Source organism: Mus caroli, unplaced genomic scaffold, assembly GCF_978045245.1.
Source record: "Mus caroli unplaced genomic scaffold, Mus_caroli_1 scaffold_10, whole genome shotgun sequence".
Taxonomy (NCBI): domain Eukaryota; kingdom Metazoa; phylum Chordata; class Mammalia; order Rodentia; family Muridae; genus Mus; species Mus caroli.
The window spans coordinates 42931964-42958878 of record NW_028227265.1 but is presented as its reverse complement, the minus strand read 5'-3'; the positions used below and the strand labels follow the sequence as shown (position 1 = coordinate 42958878).

Sequence of the window (26915 nt, the reverse complement as noted above, 5' to 3'; positions counted from 1 at the left end):
TGATACTTGTAATCACTTTTTGTTGTTGTTGTTGTTGTTTTGTTGGTTTTTTTGTTTGTTTGTTTTTCAAGACAGGGTGTATAGCCCTGACTGTCCTGGAACTCACTTTGTAGACCAGGCTGGCCTCAAACTCAGAAATCCGCCCGCCTCTGCCTCCCAAGTGCTGGGATTAAAGGCGTGCGTTAAAGGCGTGTGCCACCACTGCCCAGCACTTGTAGTCACTTTTGTTTGTGGTGTGTACAGCTTGTCCACTGTGTGCTGGTCTGCTTTAACTCCTGTGGTATGAATGTGTACCTCTGCCTCCTAGTAGTTCTGAATCTGATTTCCCAAAGACATAGACTGTAGCCATAGGTGTTTATAGAGCACCCACCCTTGCCTTACCTTAGCCTAATACTGCTTTCCTTCCCCACCCTACTCTCCCTCATTTTTTCTCTCCCACTCCCTTATCCTCTCCTTCATTACTTCTCTTTTCTTTCCTTTCTTGTTTGTTTTATTTTTTAGTTTTTTTGTTTTATTTTGTTTTATTTTTGAGACTGGGTTCACTTTGTTGCTAGGCTGCCCTTCAATTCTTAGGCCTCCTGCCTCAGCTCCACTTTGTTTTGGCATATATTTTCTACTTAGGTTATAGCAATACGCCCCATCAGGAGGATTCCACACATCCCAGGAACTTTAGAAGATGAGGAGGAGGAAGAAGATAATGATGACATTGTTATGCTGGAGAAAAAAATAAGAACATCTAGTATGCCAGAACAGGCTCATAAAGTCTGTGTCAAGGAGATAAAAAGGTAAAGGTTCATTAATCTTCTCATTGCTTGTTAAATGTTAAAAATCATTGCTTATGGAAACTTGATTATGCTACCTTGAGTCACAGACTAGAGGCTGAGTTATTGTTTATTCTTTCTCCTTTCTTATTTCGTGATCAGTTCTTAGGCCACCTATGCACGTTACTTCATTGCCAACTTTTGTCTTTCTTATCCTTCCTAATCCTTTTCCTTTTAAAATTTTACTTAGTTTTTATTTGTATGGGTATTTCTGAGGCAGTCAGAAGGAAAGCATTGGATCCCTTGAATTGGTGTTAAAAATGGTTGTGAGCCACTATGTGGGTGCTGAAAATCAAACCCCCTGGTCCTCTGGAAGGCAGCCAGTGCACTTAGATACTGAGCCGTCCCTCCAGCCCCACCCTCCTTAATTCTCAGAGCAGTGGAATGTTCTCCCTCTTTCTCCATTGCTTTGCATAGCCTGAGTCTTGAACATTTTTTTTTCCTTAGCTTTTTTGGAAAAGATCTCTCTGTGTAGGTCAGGCTGGCTTTGGCTTTGAACTTAAATCTTCCTGCCTCACCCTCTCAAATGAATAGACTATAGGCATATACCACCATGCTCACCTATGAAGACATCCATAATACTTCTGAATTAACACCACTCTTCCTAATCTTTTCCTCAAAGACTGAGGGGTGATGTGTGTGTTCTACTTGCATTCTGCTCTCACATCTAATTATTGAAGCTGTCTTTTCAGTGTCTAAAAAAGTTGTCCAAATTTCTTGCTTTAGTTACAGTGTTGTGCACAGGTCAAGCTCTGTGCTGACTTTGTTGTTCTCAGGGTTAACCCTGGGCCTCGTGGCCATTAAGCGTGTGCTCTACTACTGAGGTATATCCCACCTCTGTTGTTTTCGCTTCTCATTAGATTATAAATCCCAGAGGACAGCTGTGGCTGGAGCTCAACTGTAGCATTTCTGCCTGTCACGTACAAGGCCTCAGGTTCTGTCCCCAGTACTGCAGTGGATCAATAAGTTAACTCTAAGGGAGCGGGGACATTCAGTTTTTCCTTATACAAGAAAAGTAAAGGAAATGGTTGGATTGCACATTCAGGATAACCTCTGAGTTTACTATAGCACCTACTTTCTGTACATAAAAGGAAAAACAACTTGTCAGCCAGCTCTTTAAAGCCTTTATTTAGGTTTGAAAAGTATGCGTGGTAAGGAGACATGCTTGTTATTTCTGTTATTGTGGAATTACTGTGCTCTTGAACCTATTGGGTACGTATTTTTTTTCCCCACAGACTCAAAAAAATGCCTCAGTCAATGCCTGAATATGCTCTGACTAGAAATTATTTGGAACTTATGGTGGAGCTTCCTTGGAACAAAAGTACAACTGGTGAGCTCACAGTGCCATCTGCTTCTCAGTCACAGTCACGGGAAAGCTCATGCAGATTTCATTGTGCACATTCCCTCAGGACATGGCAGTACATGCCTGCATTCCTACACTCTACGTCAGGAAACTAGCTCAAAAACCAGACAACAATAAATTATTTTAAGTATTTTAAACCACTTTTCTGAGATGTAGTGGCAGTTGCACACATGATTATGTCTTTATGAAATTCAGAATAGCATTCATGACGTCATCAGTATCACCTGCACTGTAATTATACCCATTGTCCCCCAAAGTCAGGTCCCGTTCACTGTTTTCTTCTAATTCGTGTGTATGACAGAGACAGAGTCTGAGCTGGAGAGGGAGAGGTGGTCAAACCATGCAACAAATGCTTTTAGCCACATTTAAAAGTGTTTTATGTGTATAGATGTTTGCCTTCATGTATGTCTATGCATCACACGTGTGCAGTAACCAAGGAAGCCAAAAGAGCTTTGACAGATACTCTGAGACTAGAATTACGGTTGTGAAAAGCCCTGTGGGTGCTGGCTTTGAGCCTGGGTCATCTGGAAAAGCAGCCAGTGCTCTTAACTATGGAGTCATCTTCCTAGCCCCCTTCTTAACAAATTTTCGGTTGGTTTGTTTTGGCTTTTGAGACAGGATCTCAATATGTAGCTCTGGCTGTCCTGGAATTCACTCTGTAGACCAGTATGGCCTCAAGTTTACAGAGATCCACCTGATTCTTCTTCTTAGCAAACTTTAAGAATACAAAACATTATTGTTTGCTTAGAAACACTGTACCACATAGTAGATCTCCAGAACTCACACTTGTCTAACTGAACATCAAGAGCATTTTACCATCACCCTCCCATACCCTTTCTCCCCCAGTCCCAGGCAACCATTGTACTCTGTCTGCTTCTGAGAGTTGTAAATTCCATGCAATAAGTGAAAGCATGCAGTCTGTCTGTTGTGGCTCATTTCTCTTAGAATGCACTCTGTGTTGAAAGTCATGAGATTTCCTTGGCTTTGTTTTCTTTTGTTGTATTGCTTTTTTAAAGGCTAACTTATAGTAGTTACATGAATATAACACGTTTCTTCATTTCATCTCAGTGGATATTTGAAGAGCTTCCATTTCTTGGATATTATGAATAACAGCACATTTCATCTTGTGTTAGCATGTAGGTACTCTCCAAGGTCCTGATTTCAATCATTTGAGCATATACCCAGAAATGGGGAATGCTCAGTCATATGGTAGGTTTATTTTTAATTGCTGAGAAACCTTTGTACCGTTTTAATTCTGAAATTACCAATTCATATTCCTGTAATAGTATATGAGGGCTCCTGTCTCTCCATATTTTCACTATCACTTGTTATAATGTGTTTTATCATTTGTTGGAGATGGGGGTCTCACATAGGCCTAGAACTCACTGTATAGCTAAGGAAGATCTCCGTGCCTTCCACCTGTATTGGGTGATACTAGGATTACAGGTTTGTGCCACAAGTCTGGCTATAATTTGGTGGTTATTGTCTTCCTTTGCTTTGTTTTAAGTAGCCATTCTGATAGGACTAGGATGATTTTTGTTTGCTTTGTTTTAGCAGGGTCATGATGCATAAGCTGTACCTGGCCTCAGATTCATGACAGTGCTCCTTCCCCAGCATGCATCCTGGAATTGCAGGCGTGCACACCATACCCAGCTCTTGATTTTGATTTTGATGACTTACTCCTGATGTCATTTCAGAATTATCATTGCCAAGAACAGCTCTAGGGTTTTCATTCAGGTGCATGCACTATCCAGTTTTCCCCACAGTATTTGTTCAAGAGACTATCCTCTCCCTAGAGTGCAGTCTTGAAGGCCTCATTGTAAGTTAGTTGACCCATATGTATGGGTTAGTACTGCACTCTGTACTATTCCGTTCTTATGCCAGACCTATACTTTTAGATTAGTGTGTAACCCAGTGAATCTGCTTAGTGCTGTTACTGTGCACTTAGGTGTGGGCCCATTCACTGAAGCATGAGCAACATACCAGTGGCCACAACCCCAAGGAAAAATTATGCTCCCTCTCAGTAGGCTGGGCACCTTATCCTGGGTCAGCTCCAGCCTCCTCCCTGCTTCCCTTCTTTGCTCATGTGCTGTGGGGCTGCTCATCTTTGGCTGGGTACCTTACCCGGGTCAGTTCTGGCCTCCTGCTTTCTTGGTCATTAGCATCCACCACAGTGTTTGCTGACTTTTATCATGCAAAGAAAATGAATTTTGTCCAGTGCTTTTCTGCATTTATTGAGATGACTTTCATTCAGCTAATGTAATATATTACATTATTGATTTGCATATGTTATATTATTATCTATGTAGTCTCAGTAAAACACCCCATGTGGTTATTACATTTGAACCTTTTAAAGTGTTTTTTAGTGCAGTTCAGTATAGGAAATTGGTTAAGTGGGTGTGGATAATTGAATAATAAACTATAAAGTACCCACAAAGTGTTGCTGAGATGTATATTTCCTATTGAAAATTCCTTAACAGATTAAATGAGAGAACAAAAGAAATGTGCTTTACAGAAGACTCCATAAAATCTCATTTTGAAAAATACATGTGTAATCTCACACTCACATCACCTGAGACAATACATACATCCTAACTGTTATGAGAATGAGCTCATAGGTATCTGCTTTCTTCTATTTCATTAGTGTCAAGATTTAGGGGTAGAGCATAGCTAATACTACTACTAAATAAGACAAATATTCTTTAAATCTTTCAAATTTTGTCATTACTGGGAGGGGGATGATGTCAGTAGATGACTATGTGGAGTTGGTTCCCTCCTTTCACATTTATGTGGATTCTGGGTTGTCAGGTTTGTTGCAGCAAGTGCTTTTATCCCCTGAGCCATCTTGATTGCCCACCCCCCCCCTTTCTTTTTCAAAGAAAACCTTCCAGCACAATAAAATATATAGAAACTATATCCCCCAGAGAAATAATGTTTATGTAAAAAGTCATTGCAAGTGATGTGATTTGAGCATGGGATTTTAACGGGTGGATGTCTCTGGAGACACTAAATCTTAAATAGAACAATCAAACAAAATGGAGGATTCTGTGTTAGCTATTTTTCTATTGCTCATGACTGAACGCAGCTTGGGGAGGGAAGGGCTTATTTGTTTTATAGCTGTTAGTCCAGGGAAGTCAGGAATTGATGCAGAGGCCATGGACGAGTGCTACTACTGACTTGCTCCTTATAGCTTGCTTAGCCTGCTTTCTTATAGCACTCAGGACCACTGGCTGAGGAGAGATGGAGCGGGGTCTCCCACATCAATCAAGAACATGCAGCGCAGACATGCCTATGGCCCAGTTTTATGAAAGCATTATCTCAGTTGAGGGGTTCCTCCTCTTAGATGACTTCAGCTTGTGCCAAGTTGACAAAAGAAAAACAAACAAAAAACCCAAGTCCCTAGTTAATATAATACATTTGAAGACATAGAGTGATCCAAATCTGTTGTTACTTACAAGTTCCAAGTGCTAAAATAACTTCTATTGGCTTGTTTGACAGATCGCCTGGACATTCGGGCAGCCCGGATTCTTCTGGACAATGACCATTATGCCATGGAAAAACTGAAGAGGAGGGTTTTGGAATACTTGGCTGTGAGACAGCTGAAAAATAACTTGAAGGGCCCAATCCTCTGTTTTGTTGGCCCACCTGGAGTAGGCAAAACAAGTGTGGGGAGATCGGTGGCCAAGACTCTGGGTCGGGAGTTCCACAGGATTGCACTTGGGGGCGTGTGTGACCAGTCTGACATTCGAGGGCACAGGTAACACAGTGCTTTCAGCCTCTTTTAACTTTGACATTTGTTTAGTGGACTAACTAGTATATGCCTTGGCTTTCTACGGTCCTACTTGAGTAAAATTATGGAATTGTAACTTACTTTGTGACTGGATATTATGTTGACTTTTACTTACTTTGACCTAGTAGCATTACCTAAATAATAGTCATAACTCTTTTAATGTTTTAATGAATAATTGCAGCTCTGTGGGCAGATATGGGGAGGTGAGTAATCTTTGAGTAAGTTTATTCTGCCTGTAGTCTTTCTCTTATGAAAACCTGACTGCACTAATGGAAAAGTTTAGCATAACCATTACAGCTCACCCTTTCATGTTCACTCACTTTCTGATTTTTTTTTAAAAAAAAAATAGACTAAGTATGTTAGACTTGATCAACCTACACTATTATAATCAGATATGGTTTCCCTTTCCACTGTTTGGTTCTATGGTTCTCCCTGTGGAACTGACTGGAAGAGGCTTTAGGGAAGCCTGGGTCTATATGGCCCGGGGGCTCTGTGGCAGTTGCAGGCTATGAGAACACACACCTAGAGTATATGTGTAAGAAGTGTGGGGAAGCTGCTGTGTACCTCGGGGGTACAGCCTAGCATGCAGAGAGTGTGAAACACAGAAACCCTGAGCTGCTAATGAAAGAATATGGTGTTTTTTCATTCATTTTCCCAATGACTTTCTAGCAGGGATCACTGACCTTAGGTAATGACGAGAAACTGGGAAGAACTCTTCTTCAAGACATGGTTATTTTCTGGGTCTGGTGCCCCATGCCTATAATCCTACCCCTTGGAAAGTGGAAACAGACTAGCCATAGCTATATGCCGAGATTGAGACCAGCCTGTGCTACACAAGACCCTGTTTTTTAAATAAAAAGAGAGAAAGCAAGCAAGAAAGCAAGCAAGCAAGAAAGCAAGCAAGCAAGAAAAAAAGGCAGGCCTTTTCTCTTTTATTTGTTCACAAGTGAAGAATGCGCGTTGAAAAAGCATGCAAAGATTCTAACAAGGCATGAGGGAACACATCAGGCTGAGGGATTGATTTAGGTCACTCCTTCTGGCAATTGCAGATCATGTTGTTGCCTAGACTGTCTTGTTCTCCTGAGTGCCACTAGAGGCTGTAGTCCCCTTTCATAATGAAATAGGCACCCTTATTTACAGACCAGCCACAAAGAATTTGAGCTGAAATCTGATTTTGACAAAACTCATGAGACCTACCCTAGTCAAGTGACTTAATCTGTACTCTGTCATTTTGGATTATTTCCCTTTTTAAATTTGTTTTTAATGTGCATTGGTGTTTTGCCTGTATGTATGAGAATGTTGAACTGGAGTAACAGATAGTCAGAATAAAAGAGAAAGTGGCTGCTTTGTGTTGTCTCTCTCACTTAGCCGCCACTTTCCCATGCATGGACTTCCCGCCATTTGCCGGCTGCACCTGCCTATAGAACAGGAAGGTGCCAGTAAGTCAGGGACTGGCTTTTAAAAACAACAAAAGACTATATTTTAGTAGTTGAAAAATGAAGAGGTAGGAGGGAGACAGAGGAGAAAAAGAAAGGTTTGGTTTACAGTTCTGTAATAAAGTGGTGGCCCGATGAGAAGGAGAGCCTTTTGTTTTCTGCATCTTAAAGGAGGCCTGAAGTGAAACTTAGCTGTTAATCCACTCAGGCAGTTTTATCTCAGCATGTGTTTCTGCCTGTAAGTCACAAAATCACCATTCCTGTTGTTGAGTTTTTTAGTTTAAATAAATGAATTATCAGAAATCCAGTAGGAAGTAATATTCTAGGGAATGAATTTTATAAAATTGTTTTTGTGTAAATCTGGATTTTTCTTTTTCTATGTGTATGTATGTCTGGGTGTGTTGTCTATGCATGTGTGTACATGTGCATGTATGTGTGTATACTCCAGGTTGATTGTTGAGGGACTCTGGGCAGCTTGATCGTGACACTCTCTCTGGCAGGCTTTCCCCCATTCCTTCAGCCTTGCTAAAAACTATTAGATTAAATTCCTAAAGGTAGCCACCAAGGTCTATTCACTTATTTGGTCACTTCCTCCTCATGAGGCTAACTTCCAAGGTTCAGCTATGAAAGTATTGAAGTCTAGCAATCAAAAGCCCCCTTAGGCTCACCTAAGTAACATGTCCAATTAAAATTAAATACCTCATCCTAATAAGGGATTTCTCCTTTTAACTTTTTAGTCCATCATTTTCCTATGTGCCATGTCTGTCTCCTCTCTATCCAGAGGCAGTTCTTTGTCCTCTAGAACAAATACCCCTCCTCCCTCTCCCTTGTTCCCATCCCCTTCTCCCTTGTCCTCCATCATCTGTCTTTGGCTCTGATTGCCTGCCCTGTCCTGAGCCAATACTTTTCCTTTCAGTTGTCAAAGGTCTTTTTCAGTTCCCTCCCACCTTATTCTCTGAGGCAGAATCTCTGTCAAACCTGAAGCAGAGCTTGCCAGTTCTGCTAGTTTTGTTAGCTAGCTTGCTTCAGTGATCTGTCTCTACTTTCTGAGGCTGGACTGACAGACAAATACTGTATCATCCGGCATTGCATGGGTTCTAGGGATCTGAACGCAGGGTTTCATGTTTGCCCAGCAAGCACTTTAACTTGAGTCTCACTATCTCATAGCCCATAGTCTGTCTCTTATTAGTTATTCTTTGATTTAAATATAACACTTATCCTTACAATATATCCCAGATCACTGTTGATATTGACTTTTTGAAATAATTTTGCTACCTACATGTACAGATAATAAAGTCCTGTTGTTGCAAGATATCAGTGGCTCAATTTTAAAGGAGATGAAAATCCTCTGACTTCTTTGTTGACAAATTTTCATCTCTAACTGAAATAGGAAAGTTATAAATAAACCATTTATTTCTCTACAAAACAAAAATAGATGTGTCAGTAGGTTCTTTTTTTTTTTTTTTTAACTGAAGTACAGTAGATACACTCTGGTGCTCATATCCTCCTAACCGCCTGCCTTTGCATATAGCCCTTCTAAAAGAGGTTTATCGTAAGCCACTGTGGTGTCTAATATTGACTGTTAACTTGACAAGATCTAGACTCATATAGGAAACAAGCCTCTGGGTATGTGTGCAAGGGAGTTTCATGATTGTTAATTCTGTAGAAAGACTCAATCCAAATGTGAGCATCACCATTCAGAGTGAATAAAAAGGAGAGAGTGGGGCAAACATGATGGTGCAGACCTTTAATCCCAGCACTGAGGAGGCAGAGGCAGGCAGATTACTGTGAGTTTGAGGCTGGCCTGGTCTACAAAGTGAGTTCCAGGACAGCTAGAACTACATAACGAGACCCTGTCTAAATAAATATGTAAATAGAATAAAAACGATGGCTCAATTGATGTCTCTCTGCTTACTGACAGCGAGTGTAATGTCATGAGCTGTTTCACACTCCAGCTCCCATGCCTTCCTTACCATTGTGGACTGTCTGTCCCTCCAACTGGAAGCCAAAAATAAATCCTTCCTCTCTTAATTTGTTTCTTGTCAAGTTCCTGTCATAGCAACGAGAAAAGGAAGTAAAGGCAGGCCCAAGTTTAGGTTTCTCCAATTAATATATACAACCAGTAATGATAGTTCTCTTCTTGTATGAATCATATGATATTTATTGTGCCCTTTTAGTGATTAAACAATGTAGGTCTGTGGCATTTCTAACCCATCTGAAAATAGCATAAATATAAATGGAGCATCCTTCATCTGTAAATCTGGAGTGTTCTAAAATACCAAGAGTTTTTGATGCTGACATGATGCCCAAGTGAGACACTATACACCTAACTTCATACACTAGGTCTCAGCCAAAATATAGGTGCTCTTACAGGACAAGGGGTGGTGAAGAGCCTTGACTGCTCTTCCGGAGGCTTTGTGTTTGATTCCTAGAACTCATATGTTGGCTCACAACTGCCTATAACTCTAGTTCCAGGGGATCTGGTGTCCTCTTCTGGCCTCTTAAGGTATTGCAAATATATATAGTACGCAGACATACGTTCAGTCAAACTATCCATACATATAAAATTATAAAAATATTTTTAATGTATGGATAATGTATGGATATTTAAAGGTTTGAAATATTGTATAAATTTCCCATAAGCTATGTGTGTGAGTATGATATATAGGTGAATCTTTTGTGTTGATATGGATACCAGTCCCAAGACATCTATTATGTATATATGCAAATATTATAAAACCAGAAAGAAAAAAATTAAACCCCGAACCACTTCTGTTCTCAAAACATTTTGGATATAACAGTCAACCTGTGTGAGTGTGTGTGTGTGTGTGAGTGTGTGTGTGAGTGTGTGTGTGAGTGTGTGTGTGAGTGTATGTGTGAGTGTGTGTGTGTGTGTGTGAAGAGTTGTGACACAGAGGATTTATTGTATATCTTGTACTTCTTTGTACTACCTCATGCTGTTTGTTTGTTTATTTGGCACAGTGCTAAACATGGTTTCTATGTGTTTGGAGAATTGATGTAAGATTAAAAACTAACTATATTTTGTAATTCAGCCCTTTAGATAAGTCCAGATTCTCTTTATAAAGATTTAGAAAGACTACCAGAAGAGTAAAAATCAACTTTGTTTAGACATGATATATTTAAGTCACATTATTCCTCTAAAGACCATCAAGTCTCTTTTAAACGCATTGCTTTTTCAGATTTAGAGCATAGTTACATATATGTGTGTATTTTTATGTGTATGAGTATTTTGCCCATCTTTCCAGCCTCCATATTACAATTTTTTGTGCACATTATAGTGGTGTGCCTTATAGATGATAAGAGCCCTTTAGATAAACAGAGTAAAAACTTGTCCTCCTGATCCCTGGCCAGCCATTTGCATTATGTTAGATTTGAAGCAGCCTACATTTTTGGCAACGTATTAAGGCCTATCACCATGAGATTTAGTCACATGATACTGGAATAGTCTTTGTAATTGTTTTGATATGTAACTTTTTGGGGAAATGAAAAATACTAACCTTATAATTTAAATTTTTGGTGTATAGAAACAGTTTCGGTTTTGTATATATTTCATAGTAGCTGAAGAGTCCTAATTAATATGTGAATTGCAAGCAGTGATTTTAAAAAAAGAAAGTATGAATCCATGTGTTTTTCTTTCTATATTTATTTATTTGTTATATGTAAGTACACTGTACTTCAGACACCCCAGAAGATGGCATCAGATTTCATTACAGATGGCTGTGAGCCACCATATGGTTGCTGGGATTTGAACTCAGGAAGAGCAGTCAGTACTCTTAACCGCTCTTAACCACTGAACCATCTCTCCAGCCCCCTTGTGCTTTTCTTAATAATTTGTTTTACCACATATATATTCAAATGCATTGGAGTACTTTTTAAGCATTCTTCAAATTTTAGCTGATACATAAAAACAAAATAGGTAGTTGTTAGTGGGATACTATGGAATGTTTCCACAGAATTCCTGTGGTTTTATTACCTTATTTATTGTGGTGATAAATATGCAGGATGCAGGGTCTTCATATGCTAGGCAAGCCCTCTGCTGTGGAGGCTTATCTCCAGCCAGAATTCATGTTTTCAAGTGGCCATGTTTCCCTTGGCTTTCGGCAGCTGTGCTCTGGGGCTCAGTTCATCATGGGAGTGCTGGTCTACACACACGCTTGCTCACACTGTTAGCACCCAGAGGTAGCATTTGGCTGCTTTCACTTTCTTCCCACCTCTGTGGTTTCTGTGGCAGATGCTGCAGTATTTTTATACTGCATTGTGCACTAGGTTTGAGAGAGAATATTTTTATTTTGTGTATGTGTGCATTCTCACTACCCATGTCTTTATTCCCCAGGCTTCATTAAAGTTTATTCTGTATCTTCAGTAAGTGAATTACTTGTGCTGCCATAATGTTTGATCTGACAGAAGTCAGTCCTGAATAATAAAATATGCAAACCAATTGAGCATATATAGATAGACACTCGTGTGCTACATTTCCAAGGTAGTTTTAAAAAATTAAATTAGAAGTTTTTCTCCTCTAATAACTACAAGTAGTAGTTAATCTTTCTACCAAAAACCCATTTATCTAATCAGTTCATAGTAAATCAGTGTTTTTCTCTGCTCATGAAAGCAGTACACTTTCCGGCGGTGTTCGAGGAACTAGACAGTTGGCAAGCCACACGCTGTTTAGATGCAAGCGTGTCAGTAAAGGTGATAGATTTGGGTGTCACCTAGTGAGGATTTTCCACTTGATGTGACGTCACAGAGACGGGTGCAGTGGAGTATTAGCTTTATGATGCCATTCAGAGACTCGTCACCTTAACAGTGGTGACTGGGTTTGTTCTGATGGTGATGGTTATCTTCCTGACTTGATTTCTAGACCAGTGCCCTGAATTTTAGAGATGTCACTTCCGGCTGAGGAATAGTAACAATACTGTACATGCCTGGTGCTATTAAGAAGACATTTGTAGAATAAAGCACAATTCAAGTGAGACCCGATTCCAGAGTCTGCGCTGTTGATCCCTGCTAGGTGGCTTAAAGAGTTTCTTCCCCAGTCTTCATGAGATTGGCATTGGCACTGCTGTCCCATTTTATAGATGAGGAAAGTGAGTCTTAGGTCAAATAATTTGTGCCAAGTTCCTCCTTACCAGTGGTGGTTTGGAGGCCCTGAGGGAGAAGAGTGCTAACAGCTGTGCTCAGCCTGTGCTCTGCAGTATGTATGACTCGGCTTCTGTCATCTGCCTGCTGCTCATAGGGGCTACAGCCATGATGGACTAGGAGTACATGAGGAGCAGACGGGTTGTAGAGCCAGCCGGTGGTGTAGGCACTGCGGTATTGGAAATGACTGTGTGAAGGGAATTCAGGAGAGATTTCTGAGGCCCGCTGGGAATTCAGCATGGTGGTGCTCACGCCTGTAACCCAGGATGATAAGTCAGAAGAGCGACCACAAATTTGAGGCTACCTAGGTACATAGTAAATTCCAGGCCAGCCTAGGATACACTGTGAGGCCCTGTCCCAAAACCAAAATAAGACAAGAACACTAATCTTTCTCTTCAGAGAATTTTTAGTAAATACACAGGCAAGGAAAGTATGGGAAGTGTATTTATTAATTAGCTTTTTACACTATAATGAAGAAAAGAAATTTTTTTAGCTCACAATTTTTAAAATTGAAAGTCCCAACAGCATTGGATAGGCTCTTTCAAGGACTGTCTTTGGCAGCATCACATCATAGGAGCTGATACTGGAGCAAGCGATTACACTGATACCAGGAAGCCTGACACAAGGAGTTGAAGTCCACTGGTGTTCTCTTATAATAGCCCTCTTCTAAGAATTAGCTCAGAATTTGTTAGGAATATTTTAATTCCTTTATTAGAATTAGCATGCCCTCCAAGTAGACCCTAGTTCTTAAAAAGTTTGACTAAGTCCTGATATGGCCACCTGGGGACCTAAACTTTACCACATGGGTCTTTGAAGGACACTCAAGCCATATCTATACCATAACAGGGAACATGATGTTAAGAACAATAAAGAAAGCTAGGCATGGTGACACATGCCTTTAATACCAGCACTTGGGAGTCAGAGGCAGGCGGATCTCTGAGTTTGAAAACAGGCTGATCTACAGCAGCCAGGACTGCACAGAAAACCCTGTCTCAGAAACAGACAAGAAAGAAAGGAAAACCCTACAGGTTTGGAGGGTCTTGATTATGAATGAAGCAAGAGAGGGTTGGCTGCTATGGGGAAAGCTGCTGACTGATAGACTGTGATTAATCTTAGTTGTGGACAGAGAGGGTTGGACCTTTTCTGTGGGCTTGGGGAAGCGTGAGAAGTCCCAAGGACTTACTGGCTTGCACTGCTCTAGAAAGGGTCCTGGAATAACATTTTCTCCTTTGACTTTAGGTATAGAATTATAAGTACCTGTTTTTAAAATCATATCAAAAACAGAAAAGCAAGAAATGGTCCTTACCTCCCTACTTCTCAGAGGAGAAGGGGAGGGGTATGGGTGGGGGATACTGGTAGGAGAAGGGGAGGGGTATGGATGGGGGATACTGATAGGAGAAGGGGAGGGGGTATGGGTGGAGGATACTGGTAGGAGAAGGGGAGGGGGTATGGGTGGAGGATACTGGTAGGAGAAGGGGAGGGGGTATGGGTGGAGGATACTGGTAGGAGAAGGGGAGGGGGTATGGGTGGGGGATACTGGTAGGAGAAGGGGAGGGGGTATGGGTGGAGGATACTGGTAGGAGAAGGGGAGGGGTATGGGTGGGGGATACTGGTAGGAGAAGGGGAGGCTGCAACTGAGGGGAAAAGTGAGTAAATAAATCAGTGGGGGGAAAACTGAAATGGCCCTTAGAGAATTGGAAATGTGAACAACTTTCTTTTCTACCACACTTAACAATCAGAGTAGTGGAGAGCCTGTGTTCACTAGAAAAAGAATTTGAAAAAGTTCAGTGATTTCTTATGTTGTTTTTCCCATGTTCCATTCTCAAAAATTTTTATTATTAATATTTAAAGTTTTAAAAAAATTTTCACATAATATATTTTGTGTTTACTTCAATTCCTCCCAAAATTTTACCTCTGTACCTAATCAACTTTATGACCCCCCCAAAACAAAAACAAAAACAAAACAAAAAATAAAAACAAAAAACCCCAGCAGACCACAACAATGAAAATCAACATAAACAAGCAAAAACCAGATAAGACTAAGAGAAAAAAAAAGCACAAACAAAGCATAATGAGACAAAAGGTCTCCAAAAGTACTATTGAGTTTGCCTTATGTTGGCCAACTATTCCTGGGAACGAAGCCTGCTTAATATACTGAGGGAGACTCCATTAGAGAAACCTTTTTCCCTTTGACATCAGGTATCAACTGATGATAGCTTCTTGGTTAGGGGTGGGAACCCAGAGGGGTGTCTACTCCCCTTTGTCAGCTGGCTTGAACCTGTGCATACTGTCACAGTCTCTGTGAATTGATATGTGCATCAGTCCTGCTGTGTCTGGAAGACACTGTTTCCTTGGAATCATTCATCACCTCTGGTTTTTACAAAGGTTGACAGCAATGGTGATACTGACTTCTCCTCTTCCTCCTCCTCCTCCTCATCATCATCATCAATTTAAAACAAGGTCTTGTTTTTCCAGGCCAGCCTTACTTGCTATATAACCAAGGATAGCCTTGAACTTCCGATCATCCTGCTTAGCTTAGGTGGTGCTGAGGATGAACACGGCCTTGTGCTTTGCTAGTCAAGTGCCCTACATCCCCAGACCCTCTTTCTGAAGCCTTGAATATGCTAGTTTCTTATTGTAAACAGACTCTATTGTATCTACCTCCAGAGCTGGTCATCTTCCCTAGATAAAAGCCATTTCTGTGACAGTTTTTCAGGCGTTCTTGCTTTTTCAAAAGTCACTGTGAACTGTCCTACTTTGTACAGTCACGTGGCACAGTTGAGGCTTGCTCTGTAAATCAGCTCTATGGTTGGATGGGCCATGATGTAACTACTGCTGCTCCACTTACTGGTGCTCATTCTCTTGCAGGCAGACAGCCCTTGAAACCCTCTCAGAAGCAACATCTGCTATCTGCCTGGTGGAGGCAAGGCTATAATAAAATCAGTAGAGAGCTTTAGCAAGCTTGCCAGCTCTGTAAGGGAGAGGCGCCTCTTTCAGTTGTGTAAACTTGCTTACATCTGCTGTAATTACATAACGACTGATTCAAATGTGACAACACAGCCTCTAACATTTGCACTCAGATACAGGACTGAACTGAATTATACCATAGTGCATGTGGGGCAGGAATATACCAGGGGAATGGAGTATAAGTACCGTCGACCTCAGATCTACTTACTGTAGTTAATATCACATTATTGCTTTTAAAAACAAAAGATTTGAATCTTTCTCTTTCAACCAGAACTATTTGACTTATAGTTCTTCCAGAGTCATGGACAACTTGCAATTAGTTAGAATCAAGTAGGAAATTAGAATGAACCTAATACCTTTTCGGTATATGGTAATGCTTTTACATACATAGAGCATCCTTTCTGTGTGCTGATGAGAGCTAAGAACTTGTAGTTGCAAAGCCTGCCTTCTCAGTGTTGTTTCCTCTTGATCCTCATTGCTATGATTTGCTCTCTGCAGGCGGACCTATGTGGGCAGTATGCCTGGTCGTATCATCAATGGCTTGAAGACTGTTGGGGTTAACAATCCAGTGTTCCTATTGGATGAGGTTGACAAGCTGGGGAAAAGCCTGCAGGGGGATCCTGCAGCTGCGCTGCTTGAGGTAAGGTCTAGAAAATTCCCTATGAAGTCACAGTTGAGTATGAGTGAGCATAGGCCATATCTAAGCCATGTATAGATTGGTCTGTAGTTAGTTACAGGAAAAACAATGGAGCATAGACTGAAGTCTGGAGCTAGTTACATCTACATAAAAATCACAAACTTCCTCCTCTTTGTGATATCTTTTTATTTTATATGAAGTAAAATAAAATTTTAGACATTTTTTTTAATTTTTAATATTTTTTTATTACATATTTTCCTCAATTACATTTCCAATGCTATCCCAAAAGTCCCTCATACCCCCCCCCACTTCCCTACCCACCCATTCCCATTCTTTAGACTTGTTTTTTATTCACAGAATACTAGTAAGTTTATTGCAGAAAGAAAGTATAAAGTCGTCTTCTCCCAGGACCCATCCTCCTGTGCTTTAGCCTCCAAAAACCTTTGTTAATTTGCTCCATTTTCTAAATGCTTGACTTAGTCAGGCACAGTGGTACATGCCTGTGATTCTTGCTATTCATAAGGCTGCATTCAGTGCCAGGCTGGGCTACATAGCAAGATCCCAAAGAGGGAGAGTGAAGCAGAGGCTGGGGAGGGGCAAAAGAGGGAGCTCAGGGCTGCAGAACAAAACTGTTTCATCTGTGCAGACTCTGCCAAAGGAAACTGAGATTTTTGCCTTCACGTTTTTGATTCCACATCTTCCTTTATAAATTGTTCTCTCTTTTTTAGTTACCTCACTATTGGTCATTAGCAGTTACAGATTATGTGGTCCTTTTCCAGAGTTGAGCCAGGAGTCCTGTTCTTCCTATTCTTTTCTTAGACCTGCTTTTGAAAATCGCTTCACCTCTCTTCTGCTCACATCCACCGTTTGTGTTCTGCTCTCAGGACCGGCAGCCACTCGGGCGTTGTAGGTTTTACTGTTGTGAGTCTTCCAGTTGGAAGCAGTTGTTTTCTACCTGTGGCACATGGAGCCTCCCTGTGTTGTTCTTCACCTCCCAGCATGTTGAATTTCCTGCCTCCCCAGTCTGTGTTTTGGTTTACCTCACTCTGTGTTGTTAACTCAAGAGGAGCTTCTGCAGAAAGCTTATGTGGGTGGTATTTTATAAACGCAAAATGTAAATCATCTTCATGTTTCCTCAGGAAATCTGACTGGGCATGGAGTTCTAGTTGGAAATAATGTCTCTGTAGGGTTTTCCTTTGCCCCAGTGACTTCCTGGTTTCTAGTGTTGCCATTGGTAAGTCTGAAGTCACTATGCTTCTGCCCTGCCTTACTCTCTGAAAACTTGTGTGATGGTCCCTGAGAGACTTTACAGATGGCAAGGAAAACAATCAGGGTTACATAGAAATGAAGTTGGGATCAGCTAAATTTAAATTACTGGTGCTGGGTGAAGACTTTGAGAGTCTGGCCTCAGCTCATATATTTTTGCCATATTTAAACATAGCACAATGTTGGTGAAATTTTTCAGGTAACAGTTAACTCAGCCTGGTGAGTACAAGGCTTAAGACATGTTTACATTGATTCTCTTTACACAGTGCTTATGGCTTCATCTATAAGAAGAGTTCTTGCTGACCTAGAAGCAGTGCTGAAGATAAAGGTCTAGAGCAGTGGTTTTCAACCTTCCTAATGCTGACCCTTTAACATAGTTCCTTGTGTTGGGATACTCCCAACCGTAACATTATTTTCATTGCTACTTCATAACTGTAATTTTGCTACTGTTATGAATCCTAGTGTAAATATCTGTGTTTTCCAATGGTCTTAAACAACCCCTGGGAAAGGGTCATTCAGCCTTCAAAGGGGTTGAGACCCACAGGTTGACAACTGCTGGTCTAGGGAGAATGACTAAGCCAAACTTAATCCCTGTGTGAGTCCGGATTTGGCCTGACCCTGATATAACATAGAAATCACACAGGCTGTTGTAAAGCACCAACGACATCTCTCACAAGGATGAGTTTTATGGCCTAGAAGTTATGCTTAAGGTGTTAGAGGAAAAGGTTGTAAAACTACATCCATTCCCAGCATTCCAGGTGGAGGTCAGGTTAGGCACGTCTTTCCTTTGAAGGATACCTGAGAGTTTAACTTCCTGACTTCTCCAGTGCTTATCTGTATGTACAAGCATGCTTTTGCCCTCTACAACAACTTAGAATCATCTCTTGATCTCAGTTGTTCAGCTTTATACAATATGATATATAATATGTATACATGTGTGTATGTATGTATATATATGTGTGTGTGTGTGTATATATATATATATATATATATATATATAATAACTTGCCTGTTATCTGTTATGGGTCTCAGACATTTTTGCTGATTCTTTAAAGAGTCTTCAGATTTTTCTTTTTTCATTTTGAAAGACTTTATTTAATTCTTTTGTTGGTAATTTTTTGCTCTGTTTTGTTAGAACCCAACATTTTATTTCTATTTTATTTGTATGAATTTTTGTGGCACATATGTATGTGTACCATGTTTGTGTCTGATATCCACAAGAGGGCATTGGATGCCTGTGGCTGGAGTTACAGATGGTGTGAGCCACTAAGTGGATGCTGAGAATCTGGGTCCTCTGCAAAGGCAGCAAATGCCCTTAAGCACTGAGCAATTGCTCCATCTCCAAAGGTGGTAGATCTATAGCTGCCATGCCTTCTCATTCCTGTAATTCATCCCTTTTATTTTTTGTGTTACTTTCTGTGAGAACAACTTCAGCTTTATCTTTTAAAAAGGGAACCTTTTCATGTGTTAGTCATACCAAAACATCTCTACATATTCCTTTTTAACACCCTGCTTTTGATACGTAGAAGTAATTCTGTGAAAAAAAAGGTATTGATAGATTTTTTAAAAATTAACTTTGCGTCTCTCTAAACTATTTATTGTCTGTATCTTGTATTAGAGTCTTGCCCACTTTCTGTTGTGTTTTTCTGTTGTTGTGTACTTTCAATTGTGCTGGAAACTAATTAGACACTAGGAGGAATGGAAAACCCAGCCCCCTGTGGTCATCTGTGGAACTCTTTCTACCAAAAGCAGTATTCACATTCTTCTTAAGCTCACATGGGACCCTCTCCAGGACAGAACAGATGCTGCACTGTGAAGCAAGCTGTAATAAAAGTTAGAAGGATAAAAGCATACTGTATGCTCTCCTAAAACATCACAGCAGCTAGAAATGACTGTGCACATTGGAGGACGTCACAAACACGTGGAAATTCACACACTCAGGAGTAGTCAGTGGGCCACAGAAGGTACACAAAAATTAGGAAGTCATCTATAATGAATGAGAAGGAAACAGCCAAGAGAGTGTGTTCCAGGAGACGGTATTAGACTGTTCTCACACTTACTAAGATTCCATTGTTTAATGTACTATCCTAGACTGTTACCTAAACTGTTTCTTTTTTATTATTATTAGATATTCTCTTTATGTACATGTCAAATGTTATCCCCGTTCTTAGTTTCCTCTCCAAAAATCCCCTATCCTCTCCCCCCTCCCCCTGGTCCTCAATCCACCCACTCCCACTTCCTTGACCAGGCATTCCCCTATACTGGTACATAGAGCTTTCACAGGACCAAGGGCCTCTCCTCCCATTGATGATTGACTAGGCCATCCTCTGCTACATATGCAGCTGGAGCCATGCGTCTCTCCCTGTGTTTTCTTTGATTAGTGGTTTAGTTCCAGGGAACTCTGGGGGTACTGGTTAGTTCATATTGTTGTTCCTCTTAGGGGCTGCAAACCCCTTCAGCTCCTTGGGTACTTTCTCTAGCTCCTTCTTTGGGGACCCTGTGCTCCGTCCAATGGATGACTGTGAGCATCCACTTCTGTATTGAAGTGTCCACACTTTGGTTTTCCTTCTTCTTGAGTTTAATGTATTTTACAAATTGTATCTTGGGTATTCTGAGCTTCTGGGCTAATATCCACTCATCAGTGAGTGCATATCATATGTGTTCCTTTGTGATTGGGTTACCTCACTTAGGATGATATCCTCCAGATCCATCCATTTGGCTAAGAATTTCATGAATTCATTGCTTTTAATAGCTGAGTAGTACTCCCTTGTGTAAATGTACCACATTTTCTGTATCCATTGCTCTGTTGAGGGACATCTGGGTTCTTTCCAGCTTCTTGCTATTATGAATAAGGCTGCTATAAACATAGTGGAGCATGTGTCCTTATTAAAAGTTGGAGTGGTATTGCTGGATCTTCCAGTAGAACTATGTCCAATTTTCTGAGGAACCACCAAACTGATTACCAGAGTGGTTGTACCAACTTGCAATCCCACCAGCAATGGAGGAGTGTTCCTCTTTCACCACATCCTCCCTAGCATCTGCTGTCACCTGAATTTTTGATCTTAGCCATTCTGACTGGTGTGAGGTGGAATCTCAGGGTTGCTTTGATTTGCATTTCCCTGATGATTAAGGATGTTGAACATTTTTTTAGGTGCTTCTCAGCCATTTGGTATTCCTCAGGTGAGAATTCTTTAACTCTACCCCATTTTTAAATAGGGTTATTTGGTTTTCTGGAGTCCACCTTCTTGAGTTCTTTATATATATTGGATATTAGCCCCCTATCAGATTTAGGATTGGTAGAGATATTTTCCCAATCTGTTAGTTGCTGTTTTGTCTTACTGAGAGTGTCCTTTGCCTTACAGAAGCTTTGCAATTTTATGAGGTCCCATTTGTCGATTCTGGATCTTAGAGCAGAAGCCATTGCTGTTCTGTTCAGGAATTTTTCTGCTGTGCCCATATCTTCGAGGCTTTTCCCCACTTTCTCCTCTATAAGTTTCAGTGTCTCTGGTTTTATGTGGAGTTCCTTGATCCACTTAGACTTGAGCTTTGTACCAGGAGATAAGAATGGATCAATTCGCATTCTACATGCTAACCGCCAGTTGAGCTAGCACCATTTGTTGAAAATGCTGCCTTCTTTCCGCTGGATGGTTTTAGCTCCTTTGTCAATGATCAAGTGACCATAGGTGTGTGGGTTTATTTCTGGGTGTTCAATTCTATTCCATTGATCTACCTGTCTGTCACTGTACCAGTACCATGAAGTTTTTATCACAATTGCTCTGTAGTACAGCTAGAGGTCATGTTGTTAAGAATAGTTTTTGCTATCCTAGGTTTTTTGTTATTCCAGATGAATTTGCAAATTGCCCTTTCTAACTTGGTGAAGAATTGAGTTAGAATTTTCATGGGGATTGCATTGAATCTGTAGATTGCTTTTGGCAAGATAGCCATTTTTACTATATTAATCCTGCCAATCCATGAGCATGGGAGATCTTTCCATCTTCTGAGATCTTAGATTTTTTTCTTCAGATACTCGAAGTTCTTATCATACAGATCTTTCACTTTCTTAGAGTCACACCAAGATATTTTATATTATTTGTGACCATCTTGAAGGGCGTTGTTTCCCTAATTTCTTTCTCAGCCTGTTTATCCTTTGTGTAGAGAAAGGCCACTGATTTGTTTGAGTTAATTTTATATCCAGCTTCTTCGCTGAAGTTATTTATCAGGCTTAGGAGATCCAGTTACTGTACTGAAGCTGTTTATCAGGTTTAGGAGTTCTCTGGTGGAATTTTTGGGGTCACTTATATATGCTATCATATCATCTGCAAATAGTGATATTTTGACTTCTTCCTTTCTAATTTGTATTCCTTCGATCTCCTTTTTTGTCGAATTGCTCTTCAAGTACTATATTGAATAGGTAGGGAGAGAGTGGGCAGCCTTGTCTAGTCCCGATTTTAATGAAACTTTAATTGCTTCAAGTTTCTCTCTGTTTAGTTTGATATTGGCTATAGGTTTGCTGTATATTGCTTTTATTATGTTTAGGTATGGGCCTTGAATTCTTGATCTTTCCAAGACTTTTATCATGAACGGGTGTTGGATTTTGTCAAATGCTCTCTCAGCATCTAATGAGATGATCATGTGGTTTTTATCTTTGAGTTTGTTTATATAGTGGATTACGTTGATGGATTTCGTATATTGAACCATCCCTGCATCCCTGGGATGAAGCCTACTTGATCATGATGGATGATCATTTTGATGTGTTCTTGGATTCGGTTTGTGAGAATTTTATTGAGTATTTTTGCATCAATATTCATAAGGAAAATTGGTCTGAAGTTCTCTTTCTTTGTTGGGTCTTTGTATGATTTAGATATCAGAGTAATTGTGGCTTCATAGAATGAATTGGGTAGAGTGCCTTCTGTTTCTATTTGGTGGAATAGTTTGAGGAGTATTGGAATTAGGTACTCTTTGAAGGTCTGATAGAACTCTGCACTAAACCCATCAGGTCCTGGGCTTTTTTTGGTTGGGAGACTATTAATGACTGTTTCTATTTCTTTTTGGGGGGTGGGGTGCAGCGAACTTTATTGATGGTATTCAAGAGAGTAGAGAGGGCTCCCTAAGCCCCTCCTGTTATTATGGAGGTCTGGGGTGGAAATTGTGAGGGAGATGCTCAGTGTTGGGAGCCGAGTTGGGATAGGGACTCCTCAGCAACTGAGAGCCTCTCTCTTGCTCTCAGTGTCCTTGCTGGGGTGGGTGGTCCAGGGTTTCTTACTCCTTGGAGGCCATGTAGGCCATGAGGTCCACCACCCTGTTGCTGTAGCCGTATTCATTGTCATACCAGGAAATGAGCTTGACAAAGTTGTCATTGAGAGCAATGCCAGCCCCAGCATCAAAGGTGGAAGAGTGGGAGTTGCTGTTGAAGTTGCAGAAGACAACCTGATCCTCAGTGTAGCCCAGGATGCTCTTCAGTGGGCCCTCAGATGCCTGCTTCATCACCTTCTTGATGTCATCATACTTGGCAGGTTTCTTCAGGCGACACGTCAGATCCACAATGGACACACTGGGGGTAGGAACATGGAAGGCCATGCCAGTGAGCTTCCCGTTCAGCTCTGGGATGACCTTGGCCACAGCCTTAGCAGCACCAGTGGATGTAGGGATGATTTTCTAGGCAGCCCCATGGCCATCGAACCACAGCTTTCCAGAGGGGCCATCCACAGTCTTCTGAGTGGCAGTAATGGCATGGACCGTGGTCATGAGCTCTTCCACAATGCCAAAGTTGTCATGGATGACCTTGGACAGGGGGGCTAAGCAGTTTGTGGTGCAGTATGCATTGCTGACAATCTTGAGTGAGTTGTCATATTTCTCATGGTTCACACCCATCACTAACATGGGGGCATCAGCAGAAGGGGCGAAGATGATGACCCTTTGGCTCCACCCTTCAAGTGGACCCCAGCCTTCTTCATTGTGGTGTTTTTAGAGTTGGAATTTTGTTCATGCGGCTATATTCTTTTAGGTTTGTTGAAAGATTACTTTCTTGCTTTTTCTAGAGCGTAGTTTCCCTCCTTGTGCTGGAGTTTTCCCTTTATTATCCTTTGAAGGCCTGGATTTGTGGAAAGATATTGTGTAAATTTGGTTTTGTTATGGAATACTTTGGTTTCTCCTTCTATGGTAATTGAGAGTTTTACTGGGTATAGTAGCCTGGGCTGGCATTGTGCTCTCTTAGGGTCTGTATGGCATCTGCCCAGGATCTTCTGGCTTTCATAGTCTCTGGGGAGAAGTCAGCTATAATTCTGATAGGTCTTCCTTTATATGTTATTTGACCTTTTTCTCTTACTGCTTTAATTATTCTTATTTGTTTTGTGCATTGGTTGTTTTGATTAATATGTTACAAGAGGAATTTCTTTTCTGGTCCAAACTATTTGGAGTTCTATAGGGTTCTTGTGTGGTCATGGGCATATCTTTCTTCATGTTGGGGAAGTTTTCTTCTATAATTTTGTTGAAGATATTTACTGGCCCTTTAAGTTGGAAATCTTTCTTGTCTATACCTATTATATCCTTAGGTTTGGTCTTCTCATTGTGTCCTGGATTTCTTGGATGTTTTGGGTTAGTATTTTTTTGCATTTCACATTTTCGTTGATTGTTGTGTCCATGTTTTCTATGGAATCTTATGCACCTGAGATTCTCTCTTCTATCTCTTGTATTCTGTTTGTTATGCTTGCATCTATGGCTCCTGACCTCTTTCCTAGGTTTTCTCTTTGCAGAGTTGTCTCTCTTTGTTATTTCTTTATTGTTTCTACTTCCATTTTTAGATCCTGGATTGTTTTGTTCAATTCTTTCACCTGTTTGGATGTGTTCTCCTGCATTTCTTTAAGGGAGTCAATGTCCTTCTTATAGTCCTCAATCATCATCATAAGAAGTGACTTTAGATCCATATCTTGCTCTTCTAGTGTGATGGTGTATCCAGGACTTGCCATGGTGGGAGAGTTGGGTTCTGATGATGCCAAGTAACCTTGATATCTTACCTTGCTTCTGTTTTTATGCTTGCCTCCTGCCATCTGATTATCTCAAGTGCTCTCTGCCCTCAATATATCTGATTGGAGCCTGTCCTTCCTGTAATCCCAGTTGAGTCAGAACTTCTCATAGTCCAGTTTTCTTTGGGATCCTGTGATGCTGAGATTCTGGGTGTGTCAGAGTTCTTGGCAGTCAAGCTTCCTCTGAGACCCTGAGATCCTGGTGTGACCAAGCTGCTGGGATCCTAAGATCCTGGGCGTGTTAGAGTGCCTGGAAGTGGTACCTCCTCTGGGGACCGGTGGGGCTGTCTGCTGAGTTTGAAACCAAGGTATACCAACACTGACCAGAAGTAACCTGAGCCACTGGTCTGGCAGGTTCCTGCTCCAGCTGTCCTCAGCTCCCCGCCCCACCCCCACTCCCCCCACCCAGTTCTGTTGGAACAGATGTTGTGTTCCATTCGCCAGTGATCCTAAGATCCTGGGCATTCTAGGGCGCCTGTGGGGTGACGAGTCCTCTGGAGACTGTGGGACTGCCCGCCAAGTTTGGACCCAAGGTGTCCCAGCACTGGTGCCGACTGGAAGGCACCTAAACTATTTCTTAAACTCGGTGCTTGTTAGAGTCCATTTTTATAAATATTTAAATTTTGGAAAAGCTAGTATTTTGAGATCCTATAGCTAACTTAATTATCCTGCCAAATCTGCAGGAAGCTAGATGCAAGTGTTTGTATAATGCCGTCCATAGGATACTTCTGTACTGGAGGAATGGCCTGTCACCAAGCTTAACTGATTCTCCACTGTCTTCCTCAAAGGAATATTGCTACTGGCAAACCTCTGTGGCTCCTGTTTGACCTGTAACCAGTCTATGCCTCCTTGAGGGTCCATCCCTTTTGCTCTGGGACCTGACCTTGTGTTCTCCCCCGTGGTATCTTTGGGGGGAAAACATAGTATGGGTATCTCCTTCAACTGGAAGACACAACGCTTATATACCACCACATTAGAAAGTAAATTCAGATTTCACTAACAAATGGTGGGCAAGGAGGACACCATGAGAAGGAGGGGAGTCTTAGCTGGGTCACAGTGCCTTGTCTGATCATATATGGCACAGTCTTACGGCTTTCTGGATTCTCAGTAATAAATACAAAGCTTTAAAAACAAAGCAACCAACAAGCATCTTATTTCCCAAGTTTTTCCTTTTAATGTTTTGTTCATTTTGTTTTGTGTGTGTGATGCCAGGGAGGAATTCAGAACCTTGCGAGTGCTGTACAGATTTTTGCCACTGACCACATCCCGGACCCTCTGTAGGGTTTTTTGGTTGCCATGTTAGTCCCACCTGGTATTACTGTATCAAACAGTTGCCATTGGTTGCTGGAGTAGAACTGATTGAACAAGTATTCTCTCAGGTCAAAGAGCTGTTCTAAGAACATGCCATGTGGGCTAAATACCAGCAGTTCTCCAGGGGCGAGGCTAGAGAGCTCTAATTCTGCTCTGCCCTATGGAGGGTTGCTAGGCTACAGGTTCTCACATTTTTCCTAGTTACAAAGCTGGCAGTTTCCTGGGTTTCTGTCAATTTGGGTAAGGGAGGTGGGGTTAAAACAATATTAAATACCACAGCACTTGAACCATTTGCAGGGATCCAGTGTTTTCCTGGACTATGCAGCACTCAGCTTGATCTAGATTGGAAGGGAACATCTGAGGAGATGGGTCTGGCCTTTGTTGTGAGCAGGCTGGCTTGCTGCCTTTGTGAAGACACAGCAGTTTGGAGTTCCTGGCTCTGCTTCATCCCCTTGGAGAAACCCCAAATGACTTCAGTGCTTGCTTTTGACACTTCTATTGTGGTTTATCTCTTCTTTAGATAGCATGGATCTTCAAACTACTCCTTTTCAGACATTTGTCTATGAATTCTGTTTTCAGTCCTTTCATATGTGTGCCATAGCTTCTGTGTTGTCTTCATAAAACATGGTAAAAGTATGTCCTTACATATGTGCACACATACATAAACATTTTACTTGTATGCAAAACAAGAATGGGTCATCTATTAAGGCCACCACAACAAAATACTAGTGCAGGTGACTTCTAAAAACTTGACAGCTTTGAAGGCTGGAAGTCTAAAATCGGATGTTATCAGGTTTCCTCCTAGGGCCTCTGTGGCTTTTGAAGGTCTGTCATCTGTGCACATGGATAGCTAGGGACACCCTGTTCTTAAAAAGACACCAGTTAGATGGCATGAGGACCTCACTCCTAACCTCTTGTAACCTTAATTACTTCCTATAAAAGTTCTGTGTCCAGATAATCACACTGTATGTGCCATCCCCATTAGTGTGATCAAGAGAATCCCTCACAGGCGTGCAGAGGCTTCCTTTAGTCGATTTCAGATCCAGTCAGGTTGACACCAATATTAACCATCACGCCCACTGTCTGCATTTTACAGAGAAAGAATTACTTCATCTGAACAGTCTGACAGTGTGAACCAAGAACAT

The 26915-nt window shown here is 41.2% G+C and overlaps 1 protein-coding gene and 1 pseudogene across 1 annotated transcript in view; one reads left to right on the top strand and one right to left on the bottom strand.

Annotated features, from left to right (window-relative positions):
• Lonp2 (lon peptidase 2, peroxisomal) overlaps positions 1-26915 on the top strand; it is a 78079-nt gene that overhangs the window by 12006 nt on the left and 39158 nt on the right. Inside the window, exons 5-8 of the mRNA XM_021169891.3 lie at positions 622-785; positions 2057-2151; positions 5683-5941; positions 16033-16174. Of these exons, the coding sequence (XP_021025550.1) occupies positions 622-785; positions 2057-2151; positions 5683-5941; positions 16033-16174 (660 nt within the window). The remainder of the gene's footprint in view (positions 1-621; positions 786-2056; positions 2152-5682; positions 5942-16032; positions 16175-26915) is intronic.
• On the bottom strand, positions 22651-25320 carry LOC115031743 (glyceraldehyde-3-phosphate dehydrogenase pseudogene; annotated as a pseudogene).